Source organism: Macaca fascicularis, chromosome 20, assembly GCF_037993035.2.
Source record: "Macaca fascicularis isolate 582-1 chromosome 20, T2T-MFA8v1.1".
NCBI lineage: Eukaryota > Metazoa > Chordata > Mammalia > Primates > Cercopithecidae > Macaca > Macaca fascicularis.
Genome location: NC_088394.1, coordinates 81,797,632 through 81,821,473, shown reverse-complemented (window position 1 = coordinate 81,821,473; position 23,842 = coordinate 81,797,632). Strand labels below are relative to the sequence as shown.

Here is a 23,842-nt window from a genome sequence, read left to right as displayed (position 1 = left end):
ATTGAGACCATCCTGGCTAACATGGTGAAACCCCGTCTCTACTAAAAAATACAAAAAACTAGCTGGGCGCGGTGGCAGGCGCCTGTAGTCCCAGCTACTCAGGAGGCTGAGGCAGGAGAATGGCATGAACCCGGGAGGCGGAGCTTGCAGTGAGCTGAGATCAGGCCACTGAACTCCAGCCTGGGTGACAGAGCGAGATCATCTCAAAAGAAAAAAAAAAAAAAAAGAATCGCTTGAACCTGGGAAGTGGAAGTTGCAGTGAGCCGAGATCGTACCGCTGCACTCCAGCCTAGGTACAAGACATTGTCTCAAAAAAAAAAAAAAAAATCCTTAAAATCCCAGTGCAATATTGTTTTAGTCCAGCGCACTGAATTAAACCTGCACGTTGCAGCCGTAACTCCCCCTTTACAGAACCCAGAATCTGGTGAGAATTGCATCGTATTTGACAGTGAGGAAAAAAATACAGTACACAGCAGTTTTAAAAAAGAGCATTTTATTTTAACAAAGAATAAAAGAGATCAATATACTGTAAATGGATACAAAAATAAATATTCATTCAGCATATTAAAGATATGTGCTTTGACATTCATTTGAATTGGAGATTCAAGCCTATTGTTATCTTATGAACAATTCAGCAAACAGGTCTGGCATTCTTAAAAATATAATGCTTTGTTGGACAAAACGGAAAAGGCACGTCCCCTGGTCTTCTCCTCGATTCACCTGTGAGCTCATCCACATCTAATGGACCTCTGGGTCTGACTGTCACCTCCACAGGCATGGCGCTGGGAAAAGGAAACTGGTTTTTCATATTTTAAACCGGAAACTCTCACGGTCACAAATCCACCATGTCACGTGAGACTTGGGAGATCGGATGAGCTGTCTCCCAAACCCCAACACCTTCCACCTTCTCAAAATGAAGGCTGACAGGTGAGGCCCCTTCCTGCCCTTTCACTGGGAGATTCTGAATGTGGGATGGTGCTGACTCAGGCTGGGCACAAAGGAGAAAGGAGGACATGGAAAATCCGACAATTCAAAGTAGAAATATTTTAAACATATGTGAAAAACATTTGGAAAGAAGACAACAGGCATCTGGGATGATTTCATTACAGAAATGAAAAAAAAATAAATTTAGTTCTAATCTTCCTGGCAACAAAGCCCCAGAGGAGAAGGATTGTCTGAATATAAAAATATACCCGTTTGCCTGGATATGAAGACATATTCCTGCACTGAATTCTAGAAAGAATATACTTTCTTCTAACAAGTCAAGAGTTTTTCTTGCACTCATTAAAGGGGGGTTTGTATCTAAATATTTTTAAATCTTATTAAAATGCATAAAAGTAAAAAGATATTTCATACAGAATCAAGCCTATGAAATCATAAATCTATAATTCTAAGAAAAGATAAAGACAAAAACAACCTTGTTTTCACGAGTTGATTTTTAAACTCCAAATTCCTTTATTCGAAGCAGCTATCTGCTAATATTACTGAATGACAAGTCTTTGGAAATGATAGTTAACCAAAAATGCAGAAAGAATCACAGCAACTAATGATAATGAAGGGAAAATGTAGAAAATAAAATGTTTAGCCACACGTTGGGGTTACAGCATCCAGGCCACCACTGACATCTCAGCAGGGCTATGCCGCCACTTTGTATTAAACGTCTACTCCTCCGAGAATGCCCTTACTAAATTAAGTGCAAAGTAAGGCATCCCACCCCAGACAGAGGGATCCACATCCTTTAATCATGATGCAGGCCACTGCAATAGGGAGATGGATGCAGGACGCAGCCGGGGTGGGGCGCCCAAGCGACACACTTAGACGGTGATCTGTTGGTTTTCTCTGAAAAACGGTCTCTGGTGTGAGGCACAAATATCTGGAAACATCCGGAAGACGTGGTCTGGCGGCGTCTCCTCGGGGGCCTGCATCACGGAGCCGGCTCCACAGCTCTTCCCAGCCTCTTCTGCCAGCTGCCGGACATAGAGCTGCTCAATCTAGATGGCAGATACAGAAAGTCAGAGGTGGAGGCGGAGGCTCCAAAGGGGATGCGCACTGTCTTTGACCCTAGCCAGGTCCTCTGATGACCCCAGCGCCACGTGAGTCCCAAGTGAATGAGCCAGAATGCCAAGAAAGGGTAAGCAGTGCTCCTGCCGACACTGTTCCATACTCCCCAGTACTGTCCCAGCTGGGACAGCCAGCGCCCAGAATCCCACCATTAAAGATTAATTCCTTTGACCACATGACATAAGGGCTGACAGTGCCCTAATCTGTCACTTAGACCTTCAGGCAACTGAACAGGTAGAATCTTTCTGGATAAGAGGCTTAGATTTAAAAAACAAAAAAGAAAAGCAGAAAACACACACACACACAGATTATGCGCCTCCCAGACACCAGAAGATGGTTCGGAAATGGCAAGAATCTGTTTCCCCCATACTGAAGGTCTTGCCCAGGCCTGCCTCCTACACAGGTGGAAATTCCGTCCTTGTGACCTCTTCTCCAGCCCAAAACTTGATCCTTACATGAGGGGGCCAGGAGACCTGAATGCAGGGCTCAAAGGTGCCCATAAGGCCAGGAAGCGGTGGCTCACGCCTGTAATCCCAGCACTTCGGGAGGTCGAGGCAGGCGGATCACGAGATCGAGACCATCCCGGCCAACTTGGTGAAACCCCATCTCAACTAAAAATACAAAAAATTAGCTGAGCATGGTGGCATGGGCCTGTAGTTCCAGCAACTTGGGAGGCTGAGGCAGGAGAATCGCTTGAACCCGGGAGGTGGAGGTTGCAGTGAGCCAAGGTCATGCCATTGCACTCCAGCTTGGGCAACAGAGCAAGACTCCATCTTGAAAAAAAAAAAAAAAAAAACCTGCCCATACTTACCTGCACGAGAATGAGTTTGGAGCGCAAGGGGGCCATATCCGGAAACTCTTCCCCAAAGCACAGCACCACCCTGCCGTCGGGAAGCCGGCCCTGGCTGTTATAAAACTGCTGCAGCTCTGGAATGACACAGGCGGAGGGTGTTGGCAAGCAAGGCCAAGATGACCTCCAACTCCCGCAGCAGCAGGGCTGGGGGATCGGGAGATTCGGGGCTTAGCAGGGGCTGGGGGATCAGGAGATTCGGGGCTTAGCAGGGGTACTGCAGCAGGTAGGCCAGGGCACCGTGGGATCTCAAACTGGTGGCCCTTGGGCCAAATTCCAAGCAAGGAGCTGTTGGTTTGGCCATTCCAGGTTGTTGCCGGGATTTTAAGGCCTGAGTTGAACGCCTCTCCATGGGCACAGCTGCTCAATGCTCCCTCTTATCTCTCGAGAATTCGTGCATTGCTCTTACCTGCCTGGCCCCTGGAGGCAACTGAGTTTGCAACCTCCACCTGATGACACCAGGGAGGGCTGCAGCCCTCACCCGATTCTCTGACAGCCAAGTGAAAGGGTCTCAAAGTGGGGCCAGTGGACCAGCAGCAGTTGCCTTCCCTGAGAGTTCATTAGACATGCAGAATCTTGGGCCCTGCCTCAGACCCATGGAGCCAGAGGATGTGAGGCAGCCCCAGGAACCTACATGGCAGGACGCCCCTCCATGCCGTGCCGTGCCGTGCTGCCTGCTCAGGGGTGATAACCCCGGCCTCACACCCCCTCATTAGAGGGATTCCTCAGGGCTTATGCACCTGAGCCCACACACGCCACCACACCTGCCCTTCCAGGCCCCTCCTCTGGGAGTTCTCAGGCCAGTGGCAGCTGAGACCTGACACTAGCTCGGGCTGCTGCAGAGAGAGGAGCAGAGAGCATGGGGACATGGAGAAGGGAGCCGCCATCCTAGCCCTCCAGAGACACCCAGGCTGGGATCCTACACATCCTCCTCATAGAATAATGAAAGCTGATGGGCAGCACTTAGTGCATGCAGCTGCCATCCTGAGCACTTAGTGTGCGGAAAGTCAACGTATCTCATGACCTGCACACAGGTCCCCAGAGACCTTACTAAGACACTGTTTCGGATCCTGTGGTTGGAGCAGGGCCTCAGACTCTGCATCTCTAGCCAGCGCTCAGGGTCTCTCCACAGAACATACTCCAAAGAACATGAGGTTAAGTTCCTTTACCCTCCCGACAATCCCCTGAGGAGGGTACTGATTCTGCAGCCCCACTGTACACACGGGGAAGTTGAAGCATAGAGAAACACCGCAGGATCGCTCAGTGGGAGAGGACAGAGTGCCATTCAAAGAAGCCCCTCCTTGCCACACCATGCCCCTCGCTCCTCCACATCCCTCTGTGAGACCACAGGGCCACCCTGAGCTGCAAATGGCACATGGATAGGAGGCGTGATCTCTAAGACATGGGGGCAGCAAGGTGACGACGGTACAGACCTCGGAAGAACTGGCTGGTGTCGAAGACCTGGACCACCTCGTCGCGCTCCAGCTTGTTGGGCCTGCCCTTGCACACCACGGCGTTGCCACTGCAGAACACGCGGCCCTGGCACAGCCGCTTGACGAACACGCCCTGCCGGCTGCTGTGCAGCAGCACCCCGCGCTCCAGGTGCCCGAACAGCTTCCGCGTCACCTGCCTCTGTCGCTCGCTGGGGATGGCGTCGGCCGGTGGGAAGCGCACCAGCTCCAGGCCCTCGGGCCCATACAGCTTGGTGCCAGGTAGCCCAGGCTGGCTCAGGGACAGGCGGCAGCCCTCGGGGCAGGTGGTGGTGGCCTGGCCCACCAGCTTGCCCCCATAGTAGAAGCTGATCACCATCTGGGAGAATGCTGTGGACGAGAGGGACACGATGAGGGTGCTGCGGGGAGACACACAGGGTCCCTCCTGCCCAAGTGCACAGTCTGTCTCAAACCCACATGGGTAACTCTTTGTGTTTCTTGAACCACTTTGATAATTCTGGGAAAATCCGTGTACTGCTTGTAGAAGTAATGTTTTTATACGCATGAACAAATATACAGAATGACTAAGGAAACCAATGACAGAAACTATGAACTACAACAGTGTTCTCTGTTCTTCTTCATTGACTCTTTAAATACAATGTCTAGAGAAGGTCTGGTAACTGTTGTAATTTACAAGTCAGGCTGACGGCAAAGGATATTTCGATGTTTCGACAATTGTCATTTCTTATGATGATACTCTGTCTCAGAGGCACTGCTAAGGACACTGTGGTCTGCTTTCTACATTCATAACAAAAGGAAATGCTCAATTTAAACCTGAAGTTAAAGAAAATAAAGACATAATCTTTTTCTCAACAAATTCACAGTGCCCTTGGTATTTCCTGGATTTCAGATTAAGAATCTCTGCAAAACCCTCATCCAAATCTGTTCTCAGGAAAGAGTCTGAAAAACACTCCAACTAAAGCAGGGGTTCCCCAAATGTGGCACACACAGAATAATGCGGGAGGGGTGACACATGTAATCACAAGAATATTCCATCTTCAATACTACCCCAACCTCTGATTACGATTACCTCAAAAAGCAAGCCTCAGTTTGGTGCTGATAGCTCTCTAACACTTAACACCTGTCAACCTCCCCTTTTGAATAATGGCACTGAACTTAGGGCTCCAAATTCAGGGCATTGTCGGACGTCAAGACAAATTCAATGAAAGCCAAATACAATCTTAGTCAATTCTAGCCAGACAGTATCACCTACTTATACCAGGTGGCACAGGTCTTCCTTTACAGGCAATGATAGTGGGTTCTCACTTAAAATAAGCTTTAAAAATTCAGACTTGAGGAAAAACATGATGTTAATAACAGTCCAGGCTGTGAAAACCAGTTGTGACAGTGGACCTCAAGTGACCAAAGTTTGGAAAACACTAAACTAAGGTAGGAATGCAGATAACATGTAAATGCAGGGAGGTATCTGCATTTTAATCGCCTTAAACCAAAAGAATTACATACGCTAGCAATGAGCTTAGTGAGTTCGGGGCTCCTTCTAAGTACCCCAGACCAGTTCAAGGCTGCCTTGTGGAGCCACACAAATTGTGAGGTGCCCAACTCCATGGCGCCCCCTAGAGTTGTGCAAGGCACCACATCTGGGGAGGCCTTGAGGCCATCTGTGGTCCCTGCAGACACTGCTGGGTACTCAGAACTCCTTGGACCCTCCCACTGGGCTCTGCTCCCTGCCTTATTATTTGACAACCCACCATGCACGGGCTCCATTTCCAGCCATGCTGGAGTTACACAGGTTCTAGAATCACGCAGGGTAGGAAGCCAGAGCTGCAGGAGCTCTGGTCCACCTCATTGATTTGACACTTGAGGAAACCAAAGCCTAGAGAGGATCACCCAGAAGGAAATGGCAGCACTGGTCTCACTCTTCCCTGCTCACCATCCTCCCTGCTGGCCTTGCTCTTCCCTGCTCACCATCCTCCCCGCTGGCCTCGCTCCTCCTCACTCACCATCTTCCCCACTGGCCTCACTCTCCCTCACTCACCATCTTCCCCACTGGCCTCGCTCTTCCCTGCTCACCATCTTCCCCCCACGCCAAGTCTGCAACTTCTGCGCTGCCTGCTGACTCCACACACTCCCCTTCCTTCACCCTGAAGCAACTTTTGAACTTTGTTCCAAAGGAATGAAACACTTCAGGCAACTCCGTCACCCCTTTGGCCCTTTGCCCTGTCATTTCCGGGGCCTTATCTTGGTACCAGCACCTCTCAGTCATGTGAACTGGCAGCTTCACCCAGAACAGCTAAGTGCTTCAGAGACACCTGTGCAGGAGTGTCTTAGTGACCACACGCCACAGAACGTCTTATGCTGAGAGAAGGTTCCAGCTATCAGGCTTGCACCTGACAGGTGAGAAGCCACTCACCAAGGGCTGCCCAGGTGGGGCAGGTGAGCCTTCTGCAACACTAAGGGCCCCACTGCAACCCAGCCCTGCCCTTGCAACCCACAAGAGCAGCCGTGCTGGGGAACGGCCTGACCACACAGGCAGCAACAAAGATGCCCACAGCGCAGACCCTGCAGCCCACCTGCCTGACGTGCGGTCCCAGCGCAGCCGCTGCCCAGCTGGATGACCTCGGGCAAGCCGCTTCCCCACTCTGCCTCAGGTTTTCATCAGCAAAGCAGATAAAACAGCATCCACCTCACTGGGCTGCTGTGAGGATTATCGGAGCTTGTATTTGTGCTTGGCACAGGTAAGCACCAGTTAAAGAAACTGGGTAACAGGACAAATGCTTATCTACACAGACAAGACTCCTGAAGTTATAAATCATAGCCTACGGTCTACACAGCACCCACCAGGTGCTGTGTCCAGGGCACGGGACCTACCAGCACACTTAACCCTGAAAGGTAGATTATTAATGATTATACCCATTTTCCAGGTGAGGAAACTGAGGCATGGATTTACACAGAGGTGGGGGTGGGGCTGGACAGAGGTACAAAGCTCACAGCTTCTAGAAGGACGTTTACGATGCTCTGTGCATGAGGCAGTGGCTGTGACTCTGCTGGACTAATTCAGGGACATGGTCTCCCCAAATTGTGTCTCTGCATCTTGCTGAGACGACTCAGTTCTGTGCCTGGCTACTCCACAGCCCCCGGAAAGCATCGGTCAGCAGACTCCCAGGTCACAGCCCGGTGGCTGGTGAGCCCGGAGTCAGCCCCATGACCCAGGGCCTCCCAGAACTGAGCTCCTGTGGCAGCTGCCAGGCACAAGGAGGCCTCAAGAACAGGCTCTAGTCAGAGGCCTGCGTGACCTGGATGAGACCCTGAACTCTCAGTCTCAGTCTCCTCATCTGTGAAGCTGGAGTGAAAACAACCCCCAGCTCAAAGGGCTGCTGGGAAACAGACAAGAACTTCACGGACAGGGCATTGTCATCTCGGTAGTTTTCTTGCCTGGGTGAGAACCAACCTCCACAACCCAAAAAACTGTCCCATGCGGACCTCGGCCAGCATGCTCCTATCCCGGCCCCATTTCCTCCTCTGCCCAGAGGCCCAGCCCTAACGTCGGTGGCCCATCTGATGAGACCAGCTGCTGGCCTCCCACAGAACCAGCCAATGCTGGGAGATGCCCCGGCTTCCCTGTTCAGAAGATGCTGTCACCATGCCTGAGTGTCAGTTCCAGGGGCAGCTGGCAGAAGTGCAGCCAGGGTCCTTAGCTGCTGAGACTACACACAAAGGCCACCTCTGCCCACTGCAGGCGGGTGTGGGGACGGGACAGCTGCGGGGAGGCCCCCACTCTATAGCACACAAAGCTACGTGACCAGGGCTCCTGAGCCTGTGAAATAGGAACAGCCGCACCCACCTAGAGGTGGCAGGCACGGGAGCCTGAGATAAGGCTCTGAGAGGCTCCATCACTCCACCTGCGGCCCCCAAAGAGGGGCAGCACTGGCATGGATGCTGGCCTGTCCCTCACTCTCTCTCCTGCAGTTACAGCCTCAAAGAGCACGCTGTCTACTTGCTGTTTCAATCCAAGAAAAGGCTCAAAAGAGGCCACTCGCCTGCTCCTGACCAAATGGTGAGGAGGAGAAATCGGGGCCTCGACTTCCACACCAGGTCCTGCTCATCCACAGAACCCCGCAACCCTGCTTGGGTCATCTGGGCTTTGTCTTCAAACAGTGCCCGTGCCCCGCTCAGCCCGGACCACCCCGTACCTGAATGGTGCGCGTCGTAGGCGGTGTACCCCGTCACCAGCGACACGCCTGCGGGAGAAACAGAGAAGCAAGCTCAGAGCCACCCAGGTGTGGTGCCCAGGGAGCTACCCCAATCGTTCCTTCTCCAAGTCCCTTAAAAGGCTGCACATGGCGGGCCAGAGGCCCCAGGGAGCACAGGCTTCCGCTGAATTCAGTGCTTTTCCCCACCAGAGCAGACAGCCATTGTTTCACAAATGCAGAAAACCAGAGTGGCAAGTCGGGGGGACTTCCTCTATGCTGTGGGATTTCTGATCATGTGTCAGTGTGACACTGTGGGGCCACATTTCCTTCCCACCTCAAGCACTTGCCCCCAGAATACCACTGGACTGCATACCCACCACCCAGGGCTTCTCTCTCGGGGAGAGCCTGGGGGTGCAAGCTAGCTTTCCAGAAGGTGTTCCTGCAGCACAGAGGCGCCTTTCCAGGGGCCTCTCAATCAACACCCACGGCCTGGCAACCTTCAAGGCCTCCAGGGCCAGCTGCCACCTCCCAGACTCCCACAAGGGATGTGAGGCTGTGGGGAAGACACTGAGGGAGGAAGCAACCACATTCACGGGCTGCAGAAGCCTGGGCCTGGGGGGCGGGGGCATTTCAAGCAGCTAGGGGCTCGGAGTGGCTCATCAAAAGAGCATCAAAGGATGAAAGCCTCATTGAACCCTTGTGACCCCATGGCGCAAGTCCTGGTTTCTCCATTTTATGGATGAATAAACTAAGGCTCAAGATCTGCAACTTCCCAGAGCGATTCAAATCCAGGGCTCTGAGCAAACTTCCTATTCCTGGTCTGAGTTCTCCTCTCCTCCAAATGCCCTGGGCTATCTTAATGTCCTAACAGACTGTCCGACTAAGGGAGCGCCCAGGGAGGGGGCGTCCGTGTGGCCAAGAGCTGCATCTTCCCTCTAGCCTTACACAAGTTCACTAGACCCTCCCCCCTGGACTTTCCGAGGAGCGTGGGGAGAGCTGGCATGGACATCACTTAAGGAAAAAGCAGCTTGTGCCCTCCTGAGAAGCAGCGGAGAGCAGGGCCAAAGGCACAGCTGGGCTCTGCCCTCATGGTGGGAAACCAGGGCCATGGTTCTTCACCTCTCAGGGCTCAGCTACCTTCAATGACACATGGATCATGACAGCAACAACCACCCACTCCGTCCCTGGCTGGGGGAATGCCGTAAACCCCTTCAGGCCATGCCTGGTGACAATTCTGGGCCACCCACCCTCACCTGTGCTGGGCTGCTGCGCCCACCAGTCTGGAAGGAGCTGACTCCGACAGGCCTCCGGCGGGGAAGGGCTCCTTTTGATCATCCCCATGTAATCGTCCACAGAAGGCTGCACAGTCAGGGGAGGGAGAGGAGGGCAGCTCAGTCACTGATCTCCCACCTGGGGCTCCAGTGTTTGTAAAAATGAACAGTTCATGTGTAACTAAAACCATATTGTCACCTTTATCTCAGGACACAAAAGTCAAGCTTCACTTTGCAACCTGAAAGGCCCTAGGCCTTAAATCTACCGGGCTTAGCATTCAAACCATGTGGCCAAATTACTAGGCTCTCTGGGGGCCGCTAATAAGTTTCTTGGTCCTTTCCAGGACCTGCCTGTTGCAGACCCAGCGTTCCAAGTTATCCAACTGCCCCCAAAGCCCTGGATACACAGACAAGCTCTGAGACACCAATGAACGGTGATACTGGCCAAAGGCTGCCATGCTTTCGAGAATCTCACTCAATGAGCCACACGCAGATGTTTAATCTCTGGCCCATTCCTTAAAGGAGGCTGATAAATCCAATTATGAAATGTTTTGAAATTGCTTTTCTTGTGACCCCGGTGTAGCAATCCAATTATCTCACTCTCTCAGCTGAGTCAGCAGAAAAGCCTTCTACAGAAAACAGGACATTGGTGGAGGGCCACGAAGCCAAGAATTCACTCAGTCGGCTGCCAAAGACCACCCAGACACTTGGCAGCTGCCTCTGCAGAAGAGCAAGGCCGTTCGGGTAGGTGACATTCTGTTATCTTCATTCTCTGACAGCCTAGCTACTCTTAAGGATTCCATTATTGCTATGTTATTAAAAAGAAGAATTTAGACAGTACTCACACCACCTTTTGCAAAGGCTGCGTGAAGTTTAGTTATGCAAATGTCCAGCTTGTAATACCCATAAAAAGCATAGTTAAGAGGCCAAAGACAGAAGAAAAGGGCATCCCAATAGCTGAAACGGGCATACAAAAGCCATGTGTTCTAGGAGGCCCCGATTACCCTCTCCCTTGTAGCCTATGAGGAGTTTATGTGCAATTTGAATATGCTTGGTTATCCAGTTTTCTAATTCGTTAAGGAATAAAACCTGCACATTAAAAAGGAAGCAATCAAATAGGCATGAGAGCTGGTACAACACACCACGCCACCATGACAAGCACAGGCAGCAAGGAAAGTTTACATTTTGTTCTCTGCAGCCTGCTAGGAAGGCAAGGGAGTTCACGATGCCATTTAAAAGACTGCTGTCCATAATGTTCAAAATGTTTGAACAGTTTGGAGCTGGAAAGAACTTCACTAACACATAACAGGCAGCTCAGGCCCAGCCCTAGGGATGAAGGAGGGACTGACCTGTCGGCAGAGGCCAACCTGGGGAGGGGGCACCGAGCCAGTCCCGTTCCAGCTCTGCACAGGTGGAGATGCCACTTCCTAAGAGAGCCCGAGGCTCTGGCTGCCTTCATACAGCAAGAACGGTGCCCGTCCCTGACAGATGACATGAGACTCACCCTGGCAGGGCCAGACCCCTGAAACGCTGCCTCTGCTTACCTCCTTGATCAGCTCGTCGATTTCAGAGCGACCGCACTCCATCTCCGTGACTTCATTCACGCAGCCAGCAGTTGCCACGCCTAGTTTGCCTACAGAAAACCAGACAAACACCATGACACACAGCACGGAGGCATCACAGCCTTCACTGAAGCCATGATCCACTCTGAAAATGCTGAGTTTAAGGAAACGTTAAGTTAGTGAGTGTCTTCATTGGTTTGGGAAAGACGCAGAATTTTTTTCCCATGCTTCAGTCATCTGATCAGCAAAGTCAAAAGAGAGAAGTTGGTGGCGGTGGTGGTAGTTGTTTCTGCTAACACTTTTAAAGGATAAATACAGCATTTTGGTCTCTTTCTTCTATTTTCTGAAGTCCAAAATGAATCTGTATCAGATATACTTTACAGCAAGCATTTGCTAACCTAAGAAGGTTACATTTATAAGCCAGGGCATTTGAAAACACTCAAAGATTTCCTGGCAAAATGTGTTGGCAGGTTGGGGTCTTTTTTGTATTGCCAGTTGGCAGGAAATCTCTTTATGGCTTTTCCAAATATACACATGTGCATCAGTGCACATAGCCATGCCCACACACGCACCGCAGCACCCTCACTGATGCCCAGTGGGCATCAGCCGTAATCACAAACCACCTAAAGGTGCACAGCGTCCACAGGAGCACGCTGGGCCAGCCTCTGCTCTTTCCCTTCTCATGCCGCTTCCTCAGTCGACAACTTACCTTATGAAGTTTATCAGTGTGAGACATATCACAACCAACAAACACAAAAATTCATTATTCCCAGTGACCCACAGAATTTACCCACTCTTTCCTCCTGGCTGAATTTGGATTCCATTTCGATAGATTGAAGAATTCACTGAGAAGCTACTGATGGGGAAGTAGGGAGCAGGTGGGGCGCCCACCATGGAGCCTGCAAACCACTGAAGTTCAGAGGAGAGTGGGCCCCTGTAGGCAATTATGCAAATGCTACGTTGCTTCACCCCTGAGAACCTCCTGCTGCTTCTTAAACATCACTGTCAGGTGATGCTGGCCACACCCCATGCTATAAACAAGTCGGGGTCACCTACCGGTTCAAGCCTGACTCATCTTGCGGGTGGTAGTGGGGGCCAAAATAAACTTCTCTATTCCTTCAAATCACAATTTACTCTTTGGTGACAAAAAAAAATTGCCCAAAACTGGGAAATGAGGCAAAAAGATGACTGCTTAGCCTTTCAGGGCCACCCTGGACTATTATGTAGAGATTTCCTCCTGGAGGCACCCGATTCTCCAAGGGAAGGTCAGTTTGTTGGCCTTACTATTTAGTATTGATCAGGGTTCAGGGTCAGTAGAGTTAGGTGTTAACTATGGATGATTAGGCTACAAACGCCCCAAACCGCAGTTGTACTGTCCAGGTCGGGCATCAGGTTTGGCTCAGCTTTCTCGTTCATGGGCCACATTCACTAGCGCCTCGGGTTCTCTGTCCACCGTCTTTACCACCATGCTGCCTCCCTCATAACGATTAAGCAACTCTCTGACACAGATTTGCTATATATTTGTTTGAGTCACAATTTTAACTTTTAAAAAAGTTCTAAGTCAACACCCCCACAGTGGGAAGAGTCAAAACGTCAAACTTCTGCACAGCCCCAAGAAGTTTTGGGGGTTTCTATTTCTTACAGGCATTCATGGACTACTCAGAAGCTTAAAAGGAGAAAGTCAGAGTGGGTTATTCTAAAAGCTCCATTCAGTGGCTCAGAAAATCAATGTGTTAAAAGCATGTTGTAAACCAGTGCTGGTAATTAGGTTTTATCTCATAAATCAGCTACAATTCACAGCAGCGGCACAGCACAGGGCTTTGAGAAGGATTCTGAGGCCAGATCCCAGCTCAGCACTTTGGGACTGATTTTAGTGATGTAGGACCAGGGTGCGGCATGTTTTTGCTGTCCTGCTTTAATCTGTCACAAATGTTTTCTTGGGATTTGAGAGCTGGAAGAAACCTCGGGAATGATCACATCCCAGAGTTCCCAAATAATGATCAGGATCTAATAACACATTGAGGCATATCCTATCTCCAACAATGAAGCCCATGGTGCCATCTTTGACGACTTCATCTGACAGCTTTACTCCCAACCCTCATGATCCAGTCCTTCTGCGGCCACCATATTTTCCCCCAGCCTCCTCTGCAAGCTGCTGGAAAATGAAAGGATTCCTCATCAGAAACTGCTGGAGGATGCTTATTCCTGTCCAGGGGGGCCCTACACATGTCTGTGGTCTGGCAGCAAGTGGGGCACAGGCTGGGCTGCACCCAGTCTCCTCCGCCCTTCCCTCCAAGGTCACTGGAAAGAGATCTCAATCTCTGCTTATGCAAAGGAGAGAACTACTTTGTTTAACTGAAACCATGTGCCCCAGACCCTGTGTCTACCCCAGACCCAAGCTCTGTGGTGAAGGCTGCAGGCCAGGGCAGCTTCCGGAAGGTTTGATACCCATAAAGGATAGTTACATTTTTGCTCTTCCTCAGGAACAATTCGGTAAACTTTGTATGGCTCGGAAATGTCCAGCTGGGACCGGTCCGTCACTTCCTCAAAATCTGGGCTCTTATTCAAAGCACAGCGTAACCTCGTCTTCCAAGTGGCTGGTTCAGCTTTGTCCCCTTCTTTAAACTTCCCTTTAAAAACTGCCCAGGCCTGAAGAAAGAAACAGAAGCACATTAAATTCACGGCCGACTCCAATCACAAATATCTGTCACCATGACCAGGACCCCACACATCCTTCCCTTCCCACGAGTCTTTGTTGGCCATCAACTCTCATTCAATTTCAGGACCCAAGGCGACTCCAATCATGTCTGGAGACCAGATGTGAAAAGACCCAAGCCAGGGAGGGGGTCCTCCAGGTTCACACAGCTGAGTCAGAAGTCAAACCCAGGCCGAAGGCTCCTCCAACCCTGGAGTGTGCCTTTTAGCCAAGCCCTTCCCTGGCTGAAGAGCTGGAGACACCTGAGGTTTACACAGCACAAAGAGGAAGTTGCATATGGTTTCACCAGAGCGTTCAAAACAAAGAACAACTTGTTGCTTTTTCGGATCAACCCCTAAAATTTAGCATGAAAAGAGAACATTTGCAAAAAGTCAAAATGGTCATCCATCGCCCTGTTACTTTTAATAGAAATTTTGTTTTGCATTTTTGCATTTATTCTAGACTTTTCCCCCCAGGTGCTGTTTAAAATGTAATGAAGTATTTTCCCTTCATTGTGTGTGTTTTTTTAACAGATCTGTTTTCCGACTTCTCCAAGCCTTAGGATCTGAACTAGGACCAGAAATTCAAAGCCGATATCTTAAAGTCATAATGTAGAATGATGAATGGACAGGTGAATGGACAGATTTTAAGATTGCAAAACGGGAATACAGACACACCAACTAGGAGGAAACCACAGTCAGATGAGAATTATCTTCGGTTCCAGGAAAAATCAGACAGTGTCCTCCAGCCTAACATGATAGGAGATCTGTAGGGAATTCCCAATCCCATTCAGGAAAATGCAATTCCAAGAGGTAAGTAACTTTTGCACAGTCACCCAGTCTGAGATTAAATGCCAGCTGTACCCACTTCCAACCCAACAGTTTCTCCACCACTGCAAGTGTTCTCAGGTCCTGGGAAGCTTGTGAAAAATGCAGATTCCTGGGCCTTGCCCCTCAAGATTCTCACTGGGGAAGTGGGGTTGGGTCTAGGTGGCTATCTTTTTTTATTTATTTTTATTTATTTATTTATTATTTATTGAGACGGAGTCTCACTCTGTCACCAGTCTGCAATGCAGTGGTGCAATCTCAGCTCACTGCAACCTCCACCTCCCAGGTTCAAGCGAATTCTCCTGCCTCAGCCTCCCAAGTAGCTGGGACTACAGGTGCGCACCACCATGCCCAGCTAATTTTTGTATTTTTAGTAGAGACGAGGTTTCACCATGTTGGCCAGGATGGTCTTGATCTCTTGACCTCCCAGAGTGCTGGGATTACAGGCGTCAGCCACCGCACCCAGCCCAGGTAGCTGTCTTTAGCCAGTATCCCAGGGATTCGGATTTAGCTACCCAAGAGACCACACTTCCAGAAACTCCATCATGCCCCCATGAGTCACAGCTCCTTTAAAATAGCCCAGACTGTTTTTCCTCTCAAAAAAGACAAGAATGCTTACTGCTCAAGGCCAATGCTGTCTACTCTGTTGATGCAAAATGTTGCACCTCTACCTAGGGTAAAGAAACTGGAAGAACATTCCTACTAGTGAGCATAAGTGGTAGTTTCCTTATGTGACATTGATGTAAAACTCCCCGCTAAAAATATTTCTTAAAGTACACGGTCTTTAATGTTCTCCTTCATTAACTGCTTCACTGACCAGGCATTACTTTGGGTTTTGTTGCTGTTGTTTATTTTTAAAGAAATAAAAGAGCAAACCATGTACTAAATGAACTGTAGTTTCCAATTTTTATTACCTTAAATCAGGGTTTCCCCACCGTGGCAAGCCTGACATGTCAGCTGGGACCCTTCTTTGTGGTGGGGTAGTCCTGTGGATTGTAGAATATTCAGTGGCATCCCTAGCCTTGACCCACCAGATGCCAAGAGCACCCCTCTCCTAGCTGTGACAACCAAAAATGTCTCCAAACATGGCCAAGTGTTCCCTGGAGGGTAAATCATGATACCTCCCCCATCTGAGAACCACTGAGTTAACCCACATCCCAAATGGGCCTTGAAATGCACAGATTTCATGGCAACATTGTGATCAGCTGGTACACATACACAGCTGCGGTGCCTGTAAGGCACTGCCATATTCACTCGTTCATGCCAAGCTCACACTCACCCCAAGAGCAAGGCCAGGCCACATCATCCATCGCAGCAGGGCCCATGGCCAGGAGGCATCCAGGACCACCATCGGGTATGTGGCTTGCAGCCTGCCCTGAACTCTGTGACACAGCAGGCACCTGGCCCTCTCCCAGCCTCTCTAGCCAGCATTAAAAGGTCAACTTAGCTTGATGATCTCTCAAGATCCTTCTTGAGCTACAGCAAAAACTAGACATGAGAGTGATTTCAAGGCTCCCTGCAGCCAGCAACAGTCACTATGGCTCATTCAGCCTCTGCCATAACTTCTTCCTCCTGTTGACGCACAACTCAGGCTGACAGCATTGAACTCAGACCAGGAGGTCTTCCTAATTTAATATGATTGTTTCATGTTGTATTTTTTTTAATTAAATGTTATTTTTCCCTTCAAGGCCTGCTGAATTAGAAAAAACTGTGCTACTGAGTTTTAACTCATTCAGGCCTGTTACGATGCCTGATACAACCATGAATCATAACCTTCACTTAACTAGATCTTCCCCCTTCTCGTCATGTCAAGGAGGTGAAGTACTTTTTAAAAACTAAATGAGCTGATATCAGGGCCTCATCAGTGTACTCAGGGCTGGTACAAAATGAGCTCAATGTTTTTTCAATTTCTCTTCTGTGATCTATACCATGAGGGCGGCCTCAGGATGACGTCTGCAGACAATGAGGGATCTTGGGTAGCTAAATCCGAATCCCAGGGCCACTGGTATAAGTGGCCTCTTTTACCACTCACTTATTATGGAAGAAACCAAACTCATAAATTTCTTTCTTAACTCCTAAATTGTGGAAAGGTTTTCTTTGAACAGTTGAAAGAAACAAGAGTCTACATAACCGAGAAATCCCTAAGATGGCTCTATCTGACCGAGGTTGACTTCATCCAACAGCCAAAGACCTATCCGGCCAACGTCACAGAGACAGGCCTCTCAGAGGACGGATGGGAACAAGCATAGCTCAGGGAAGCACCTGATGGGCTCTTGTTGGTGTCATGTCTCCAGTGGCACTGGTGGCCCTCCCGACGGCCTCCCTGCTCCAGTGGGCACCCGCGTCTCCCTCCTGGCCCCATTCCTGCTGAGATTGTAGACTCATTTCAGATTGCCACATCAGGCGACTGCGTAACCAACGGAAACATTGGGAATCTTGCACATTTTTCTCAACACTGTTGAAACGGCCATGAAGAACATTGCATAAGATGTATAAATCTGGGGCTTTATTTCATTACCCCCCGAGCACAAGTTGAAGCAGGGAATGGGGTGAAGGGAGAAGCTTAGTCTCTGTCAGCAAGCCACATGTCAGGGCTACACAGCCTAGTCCAGCACCCTGTGCCATGTCTTAAAGATGTTTTACTGATGTCCAACTTGCAACTGTGCCCTCAACACCCAACACCTCTGGTTAAGTCTGTTGATCCTGGCAGTGGCCAGCTCTTATCAGGGTTCTCAATGGGGAGGGGAAGACTCTGGCCCTCAGGAGACATTTGGCAATGTACAAGACATTTTTTATTGTGACAGTAGGGAAGGGGATGCTACTGGCACCTGGTGGGTAGAGGCCAGGGATGCCACTAAACATCCCACAAGGCCTAGGGAACCCTTACAACAAAGAATTGCCCAGACCCAGGCATCAACAGTGGCAAGGCAGAGAAATTCTGGCTTTTGGGGTTATCTATAATGCAGAGTTCCCAATCGACTGGATGGGACTCTGATACTGTTTAAATCTGCAGTCCTTCCCAAGAGAAGGTCACCATGATGCCAAAGGCAAAAAAAAAAAAAAAATCTGCAATCAAACAAGAGAGAAATCCACAACAGCACTAAGGGTGAGGAAGCAGGCAGTGGTATCACAAAATTCACTGGTGCTGAGGCTCCCTGACCTGGGGTTCTTCATCAGAAAGAATCTGGAGATGTGGGGGCACCAAGGGACCCCCTCGAAGGTGAGTGCAAAGCATTCCCTTGTCCCCATATTCCTTGGAGTGGTCAGTAATGGGCATCAGATTCTCAAGAAGACCAGCAACCTCAAATTGCAGATTTAACATAATTACTGAAATGCACAGCCCCGCTGCAAACATCGGTCAGGCAAAGATGTGCAGGACCAAAATGCATCTTAAGCCGCCTTTGACCTATTTATGGTCCACTCTGGAGTTAAGGTGTGATCTTTTGTCATTTTTGTTCTCTGGTGTCAGGGGATCGTCATCTGTGGCTGGGAGTCCAGCACTGTCATGGGGTCCTACAGCCTTGACTCCCTCCACACCTTGTTTGTGGTCTCAGGTCTGATTCTGGCCCCCAACAACTCAGCCCCCTTTGCCCCTCTCTCACACCCACTCTCCTCTCCCCATCCCTGGCCCCCAAATGCAAGAGAATAAGCACACATGGCAATGGCTTATAACCTGGGCTATGATTCAGTCTACGTGTAGTGTCCACATTTGCAAACGTGGAAGTCTAGGCTTGACCTTGACCTAGGGCTCCGAATCTCCCAGAGGTGAAACCTGGACATCTGGAGCCTTAGGGATGCCCACACAGCACTCTGATGACCCACAAGGAACTCAATAGCCCAGCTGGTCTGCAGAGCTGGGTTGCCCCAATTCCTGGTTCCTCTGTCTGAATCTAGGTGTAATGGCAAGAAATCTCTGTTGATCAGCTATTCTGGAGTTAGGACCAAGGGTTCACAGTTGGGCCATCTTGCATTTGAATGCTGGCTCCATCATACAAGAACTGTGAGACCTTAACAAGTCACTTCTCCTCTCAGCGCCTCTATAGAATGAGGGTGGGAACAGCATCTACCACACAGGATCGTGTGAGCAGAAAACAAGCCGTGGACCAGGCCTGGCACAGAACAAACCCTCCATCACATCTCTCCACACATGGGGAACTCATTACTCTCAAGGGAGGTGAGACCAGTTTTAGACATCTGCTGCAGGTTCACAACCCCCTACACGACCCAGCCCCCAAAGGAATGACAGATGGCATCTCACCCTCCTGAGCTGGCCCTACAATGCCAGGCAGAAGTATCAGCTTTGAAAGAACAAGGACTGAAACCTTCCCTGGTATATGCATCGCCTCTGACGGAAGCCCGCGGGAAAAGGTCTTAGTGTGAGGGTCTCCAAGAAGTCTTTTCTCCCACTTGGCTCATCAGGAAAAGGAAACGGCAGAAAAGGGAAGAAAAGAGGCTTCGACCCCCTCATCAGAATACAAGTGACCACAAAAGTGACTCTGTCTCTCAAGAGACGTGATATCAGTTCATGTACATTTTTGAGACACATTCTGCACTCCTGAACCAATGTTTGCTTTTTTAAAAACTGGATTACTTTTTAAGTAAATGAGAAAGACGTCACTCAACATCTCCACCAGTCCATGGGGGAAAGGAGACACTGTGCCCACAGAGAGGAAGCGAGCTGGGGTCTTTACCTTGAAAATGGAGGCATCCACTTCCTGATTATAATCTTGCTTGCCAGCGTGTTTCCAAGGGATCCGGAACATGCTCTTCTCGTCATTCTCCCAAATCAGTCCTGGATACATGCTACTGTCAATCTGCTCGATCAGCCACTGTCGAAGCCGCCGACCACCATTTCGGTCACACATCCTTGGAAAGACAGAAACACATGCTGCGATATTACGGATATTGTCTCATTCATCACAGCAACCCAAAAACTGCTAACAGGAAACTCAGAGGTTTGCAGCAAAGGTGCTGGCTTGGGGGAAACCCACAGATTCAGGGACTCCGGGACACCTGCCATGAGAAGGCAATGCTGGCCTCCGTGACCTCACAGCCCTGAATGCAAACTGAAAGCTCCTTGGGAAACCTGCAGCCACCTGAAGCCACCAGCAGCCCCCTGCGGGCCCCTCCCACTGTGCTGGCTGTGCTCCTTCCAGCTTTCACTGGCCCTTTCCTTTCAGGCAGATACAGCCACAGTGAACAGCTCCAGTTTTAGCACAAGACTGGAAGGGAAGGGGAAATCACTTCTACAGCACCGGGTTTCTTCACCGAGCAGCCCATTAGCCTAAGAACTGACTGGGTTACTGGATGCCCAGCTGGCCCCATATTCCCTGATAGAATACAGCGTCTGTGCCATCTGAGAAAGAGGAGGCCCTCAGGCTAGCCCGTCTAAACAGCTGTTCCTTCACAGTGATAAGAGCACGAGTTTAAGAATGAGACAGAACCGCAATCTCATTCAAGTCCTGCCACGGCTCAGCTGGGAGACCCTGGATCAGCATTTAATCTCAGGGCATCAGCTACCCAGTCCCAGATGAAACTCAGGAAAAACTACCAGTACTGGGTGTAGGGAGAACTCAGATGGTATACAGAAAGCAACTGAGACAGGGCCTGGACCTTACACGCCAGATGTCATTATTATTATCCAAACTTCCTGGGCAACTCCTATGACCAACTGAAAGAGACAAGCGTGAGGGAATAAACAGCAGCTACAGAACAGGGCAAAGTTCACTGGGTTCCTCTTCCAGAAGATGTCCCACTCTAGGGACCTAACCATCCCAGGGCACCCAAAGACATCCTTTGGAAGAACATTCTTACCCAAGTAGACAGCTTCCCCAACAGCACAGAGAAAGAGAGAGAGAACTAGCATGACCTATCGACTTAGAGCCAACATTTCCAAGAACAGTGCTGGAAATCCCCGAGACAGCTGGATAGACGCCCACCCAAAAAAAATATATATATAGCATTTTTATTCTTCTGATTAAAATGTGACCTCTTTGGGCAAACGAGTTTGAAACAATCAGCAGTAACAAGACATAACGTCCCAAAATATGGTAGAGCCATGCTGGTCTAGAAAGCAAAATATCAATCAGAACCTTCACAAGAAGTACACATTCTGGAAACTTCAGCCACCCTGCAGGTGGCCATGAGATGGGAAACAGGGCCAGGTCCTAGGGAGGAAGAGGTGGGATTTCTTAAATTCTCCATCCAACAACCTCAGTTGGGCATTTATTGATTTAAAGGGAGTGAATTCAATTTTTTTTTCTTTAGAGACAGGGTCTTGCTCTGTCATCCAGGCAGGAGTGCAGTGGTGCTATCACAGCTTGCGGCAGCCTGGAACTCCTGGGCTTATGCGATTCTCCTGCTTCAGCCTCTTGAGTAGCTGGAACTACAGACATGTGCCACCACACCCAGATATATATTTTAGAAACAGGGTCTCGCTATGTTGCCCAGCCTGGTCTTGAACTCTTGGTCTCAAGTGATCCCCCCACCTCAGCCTCCCACAGTGCTGCGATTACAGGTGTGAGCCACTGCGCCCACACAAATGAGACCTTGGTTTGAAAACTCAGAACTCTGGCAAAGACTTTTCTCTAACCAGACCTTGCGATGTCACTTGAGCCTCTCCCTGAGGCTTCCTCACCTGTAAGTTGAGAGGCTGTATCTCAAGAGACCCAGAATTCTAAAGCAGGCCACGGTGTTTATCATGAAGAAGGGACAGACTTAGGAGAGGGTACCTGAGAAGAGAACTGGAACACCATGACCAAAGACCGCACCCCCCGCCGAAAGTTAGCAGCTCTTTGCCGGGGCAAGGTAGAAAAATTTCTCCTAGACTGAGGAATGAGCTGCATAGAGGTGGCCAGAACACAACAGAGGGGTTGGCATTTGAGAATTTCAACTAAATGAGACAGTTCCCCTGATTTCCTTGCTACAAGTTTCTTAAACTAGAATCCACAGTCCCTGAGCCTCCTGCAACCAAAAGCAAAATTTTGTTAGTACAGGCATTTTTCTAGAAAGAGGGTCAAAACTTTGTCATCAGGATTCCTAATGGATTCATAACATCTAAACTGTTGGGGACAACTGTCTTGGTGATTTACAGGAAAAAGAACTTAAAAGGAAAAAGAGAAGAGTGAGTCATAGCATCTGAAAGCTGAAAAATACTTTAGAAATCATCTAATCCAGCCCCCTCTTTACTTAACAGAGGAAAAACTGAGGCCCAGAGAGGCACGGCAAATACCAAGGCAATCAGCAGACTGTGTTGGAACCCATGCCAGCGCCCCAACCCCAGCAGCAGCTTATTTCGCACATGGTGCAGAGAAGAGCCATGGTTACATTACAAGATCTCTGCACATGTGCAGCCCCGTCTGAGTGTCCTTCGTGGTCTCCTCCAAGATTCTAAGTAACATCAAAAGCCTGAGATTCTATTACAATTATGATCCATAATGATTTATTAAACATTAACAAATTAATTCCACCAAATGCCCAGCCAGGAAAAATTAATAAGTATAGTCACATGTTTATAACTTCCTCTTCTTGATTTTGAGGTAATCTATTGGCCAAGCCCTATCTGCAGCCCTATAAATGTACCCAGCAGTCAGGCTTTCCAGGCGAGATGTGATAAGAGGCTGCCCTGGGCCCACCTAATCCAAATTACAGGACACACCTGAGCAGGCAGCAGCAGAACCCACCCTCTCCCCTTCCTCGGAGGGCCCCAGGGCACTCGCTGTGGCCTGGCATACCCTCATCACTAGACCAGAAAGCACCAAAGCCATTTCTCTCTCTGGCACCAACCTTCCTTCAGTGACTGAATCACTCCCAAATCTTTTCATAGAGGAAGCTGCCATAACCCAAAAGGACAAGCTTAGAACTGTCGTTTTAACTACTAGCTCTTACCTTTGGTTTAAAAAAGAAAGTGGGGGGCCACTGGTTGGGGAGACTTCTTAAAATTCTGGAAAATTCAGTCTCTAGTTCCCATTCGTAAAGCCTTTCACAGCTCTGGGTACGTAACACATCTCACCTTAGGAAAGTCTGTCCTCTGTATTGAGACTCATCTTACAAACAATGTTCTTTAAATAAATTTTTTCAAACAATGTTTTTGTGAGCTGTGGCCGGTATACAGACTCTCTTGCCAAGGACGACTGGGCTGTGATGCAAGAAAAGGACCTCAAGCCAGACTCAGAAATCTTAATTGACTGTCATTAAACAGAATTTTAGAACCAGTCTGTTCCCACCTTCACAAACTAACCCTCGATAACGACTGGTTATTGGGCAGTTCCAGAATTCTGACCCTTCAAGCATTATTCCACGTGGTAGAATTTCAGTGGAATGATAGAGCGAGTTTCAAGATTCGGGGTTGCTATTGCCCTTCATATGAGCTCTCCTAACGTTTTCCACGCAAACCAGATTTAAAGAAAAATGATATTTTTAAAAAGGCAACTATCTACCAATCTTTGGAAACAGGCAAACAATCATCAACGACTTGGGCATTCAGATTGGACTTAGGTGGCTGGAAAATAAGCAAAAAGCAGAGAGGGACACGGACGGCCACTGAGCAGCGCCTGGGGACATTACGGTAGGTAGTTCCACCCCCACGCCCCGCCTGGTGTCGGGGACCCCGCGGGACCCGAACGCGCGGAACACGGGCGCCCTGCCCGCCCAGTGTGCCTACCTGCCGCCGCCCTGCCGCCGTCTCGCCGCCCGCGTTCCCACGCTTGCTGCCGCGCTCCAGGCGATGCGCCAGCGGGCGCGCGACTTTAAAAAGGGCGTAGGGGGCGGGCCCGGTGCGCAGAGCGACGGCCACACCGACCAATGGCGTCATCTCGGCTCGAGCGGCCCGCCTTCTTTGAAGCGCTCGGCTTTCCGAGAAATCACTTTCCTCCCCCGGCGGCCGCGGCAGTGGGTCCGGGCCTCTTCTGCAGCCGCTGGCAGAGCCGCGCTCCTC

The 23,842-nt window shown here is 49.7% G+C and overlaps 1 protein-coding gene across 1 annotated transcript; it reads right to left on the bottom strand.

The window, feature by feature from the left end:
- Nucleotides 1-476: 476 nt before the first annotated feature.
- IRF8 (interferon regulatory factor 8) lies at nucleotides 477-23,631 on the bottom strand. Its single transcript, XM_005592710.4, has 9 exons — nucleotides 23,570-23,631; nucleotides 19,599-19,773; nucleotides 13,851-14,034; nucleotides 11,368-11,456; nucleotides 9,806-9,911; nucleotides 8,553-8,600; nucleotides 4,345-4,731; nucleotides 2,873-2,988; nucleotides 477-1,991 (listed from the first exon to the last, which is right to left on the bottom strand). Exons 2-9 carry the CDS (start codon nucleotides 19,770-19,772, stop codon nucleotides 1,815-1,817), a joined length of 1,281 nt encoding a protein of 426 aa, XP_005592767.3. The 5' UTR covers nucleotide 19,773; nucleotides 23,570-23,631; the 3' UTR covers nucleotides 477-1,814.
- Between the last annotated feature and the right edge of the window lie 211 nt (nucleotides 23,632-23,842).

What these genes read in the sequence shown, in the direction of transcription:
- IRF8 (XM_005592710.4), bottom strand. Translation starts at nt 19,772, where the DNA reads ATGTGTGACCGAAATGGTGGTCGGCGGCTTCGACAGTGGCTGATCGAG. An exon ending in TGGATGCCTCCATTTTCAAG is followed by an intron (nt 14,035 to 19,598) that starts GTAAAGACCCCA and finishes TTCTTTCTTCAG; the next exon opens with GCCTGGGCAGTTTTTAAAGG. An exon ending in TCCTGAGGAAGAGCAAAAAT is followed by an intron (nt 11,457 to 13,850) that starts GTAACTATCCTT and finishes GGTTTTCTGTAG; the next exon opens with GCAAACTAGGCGTGGCAACT.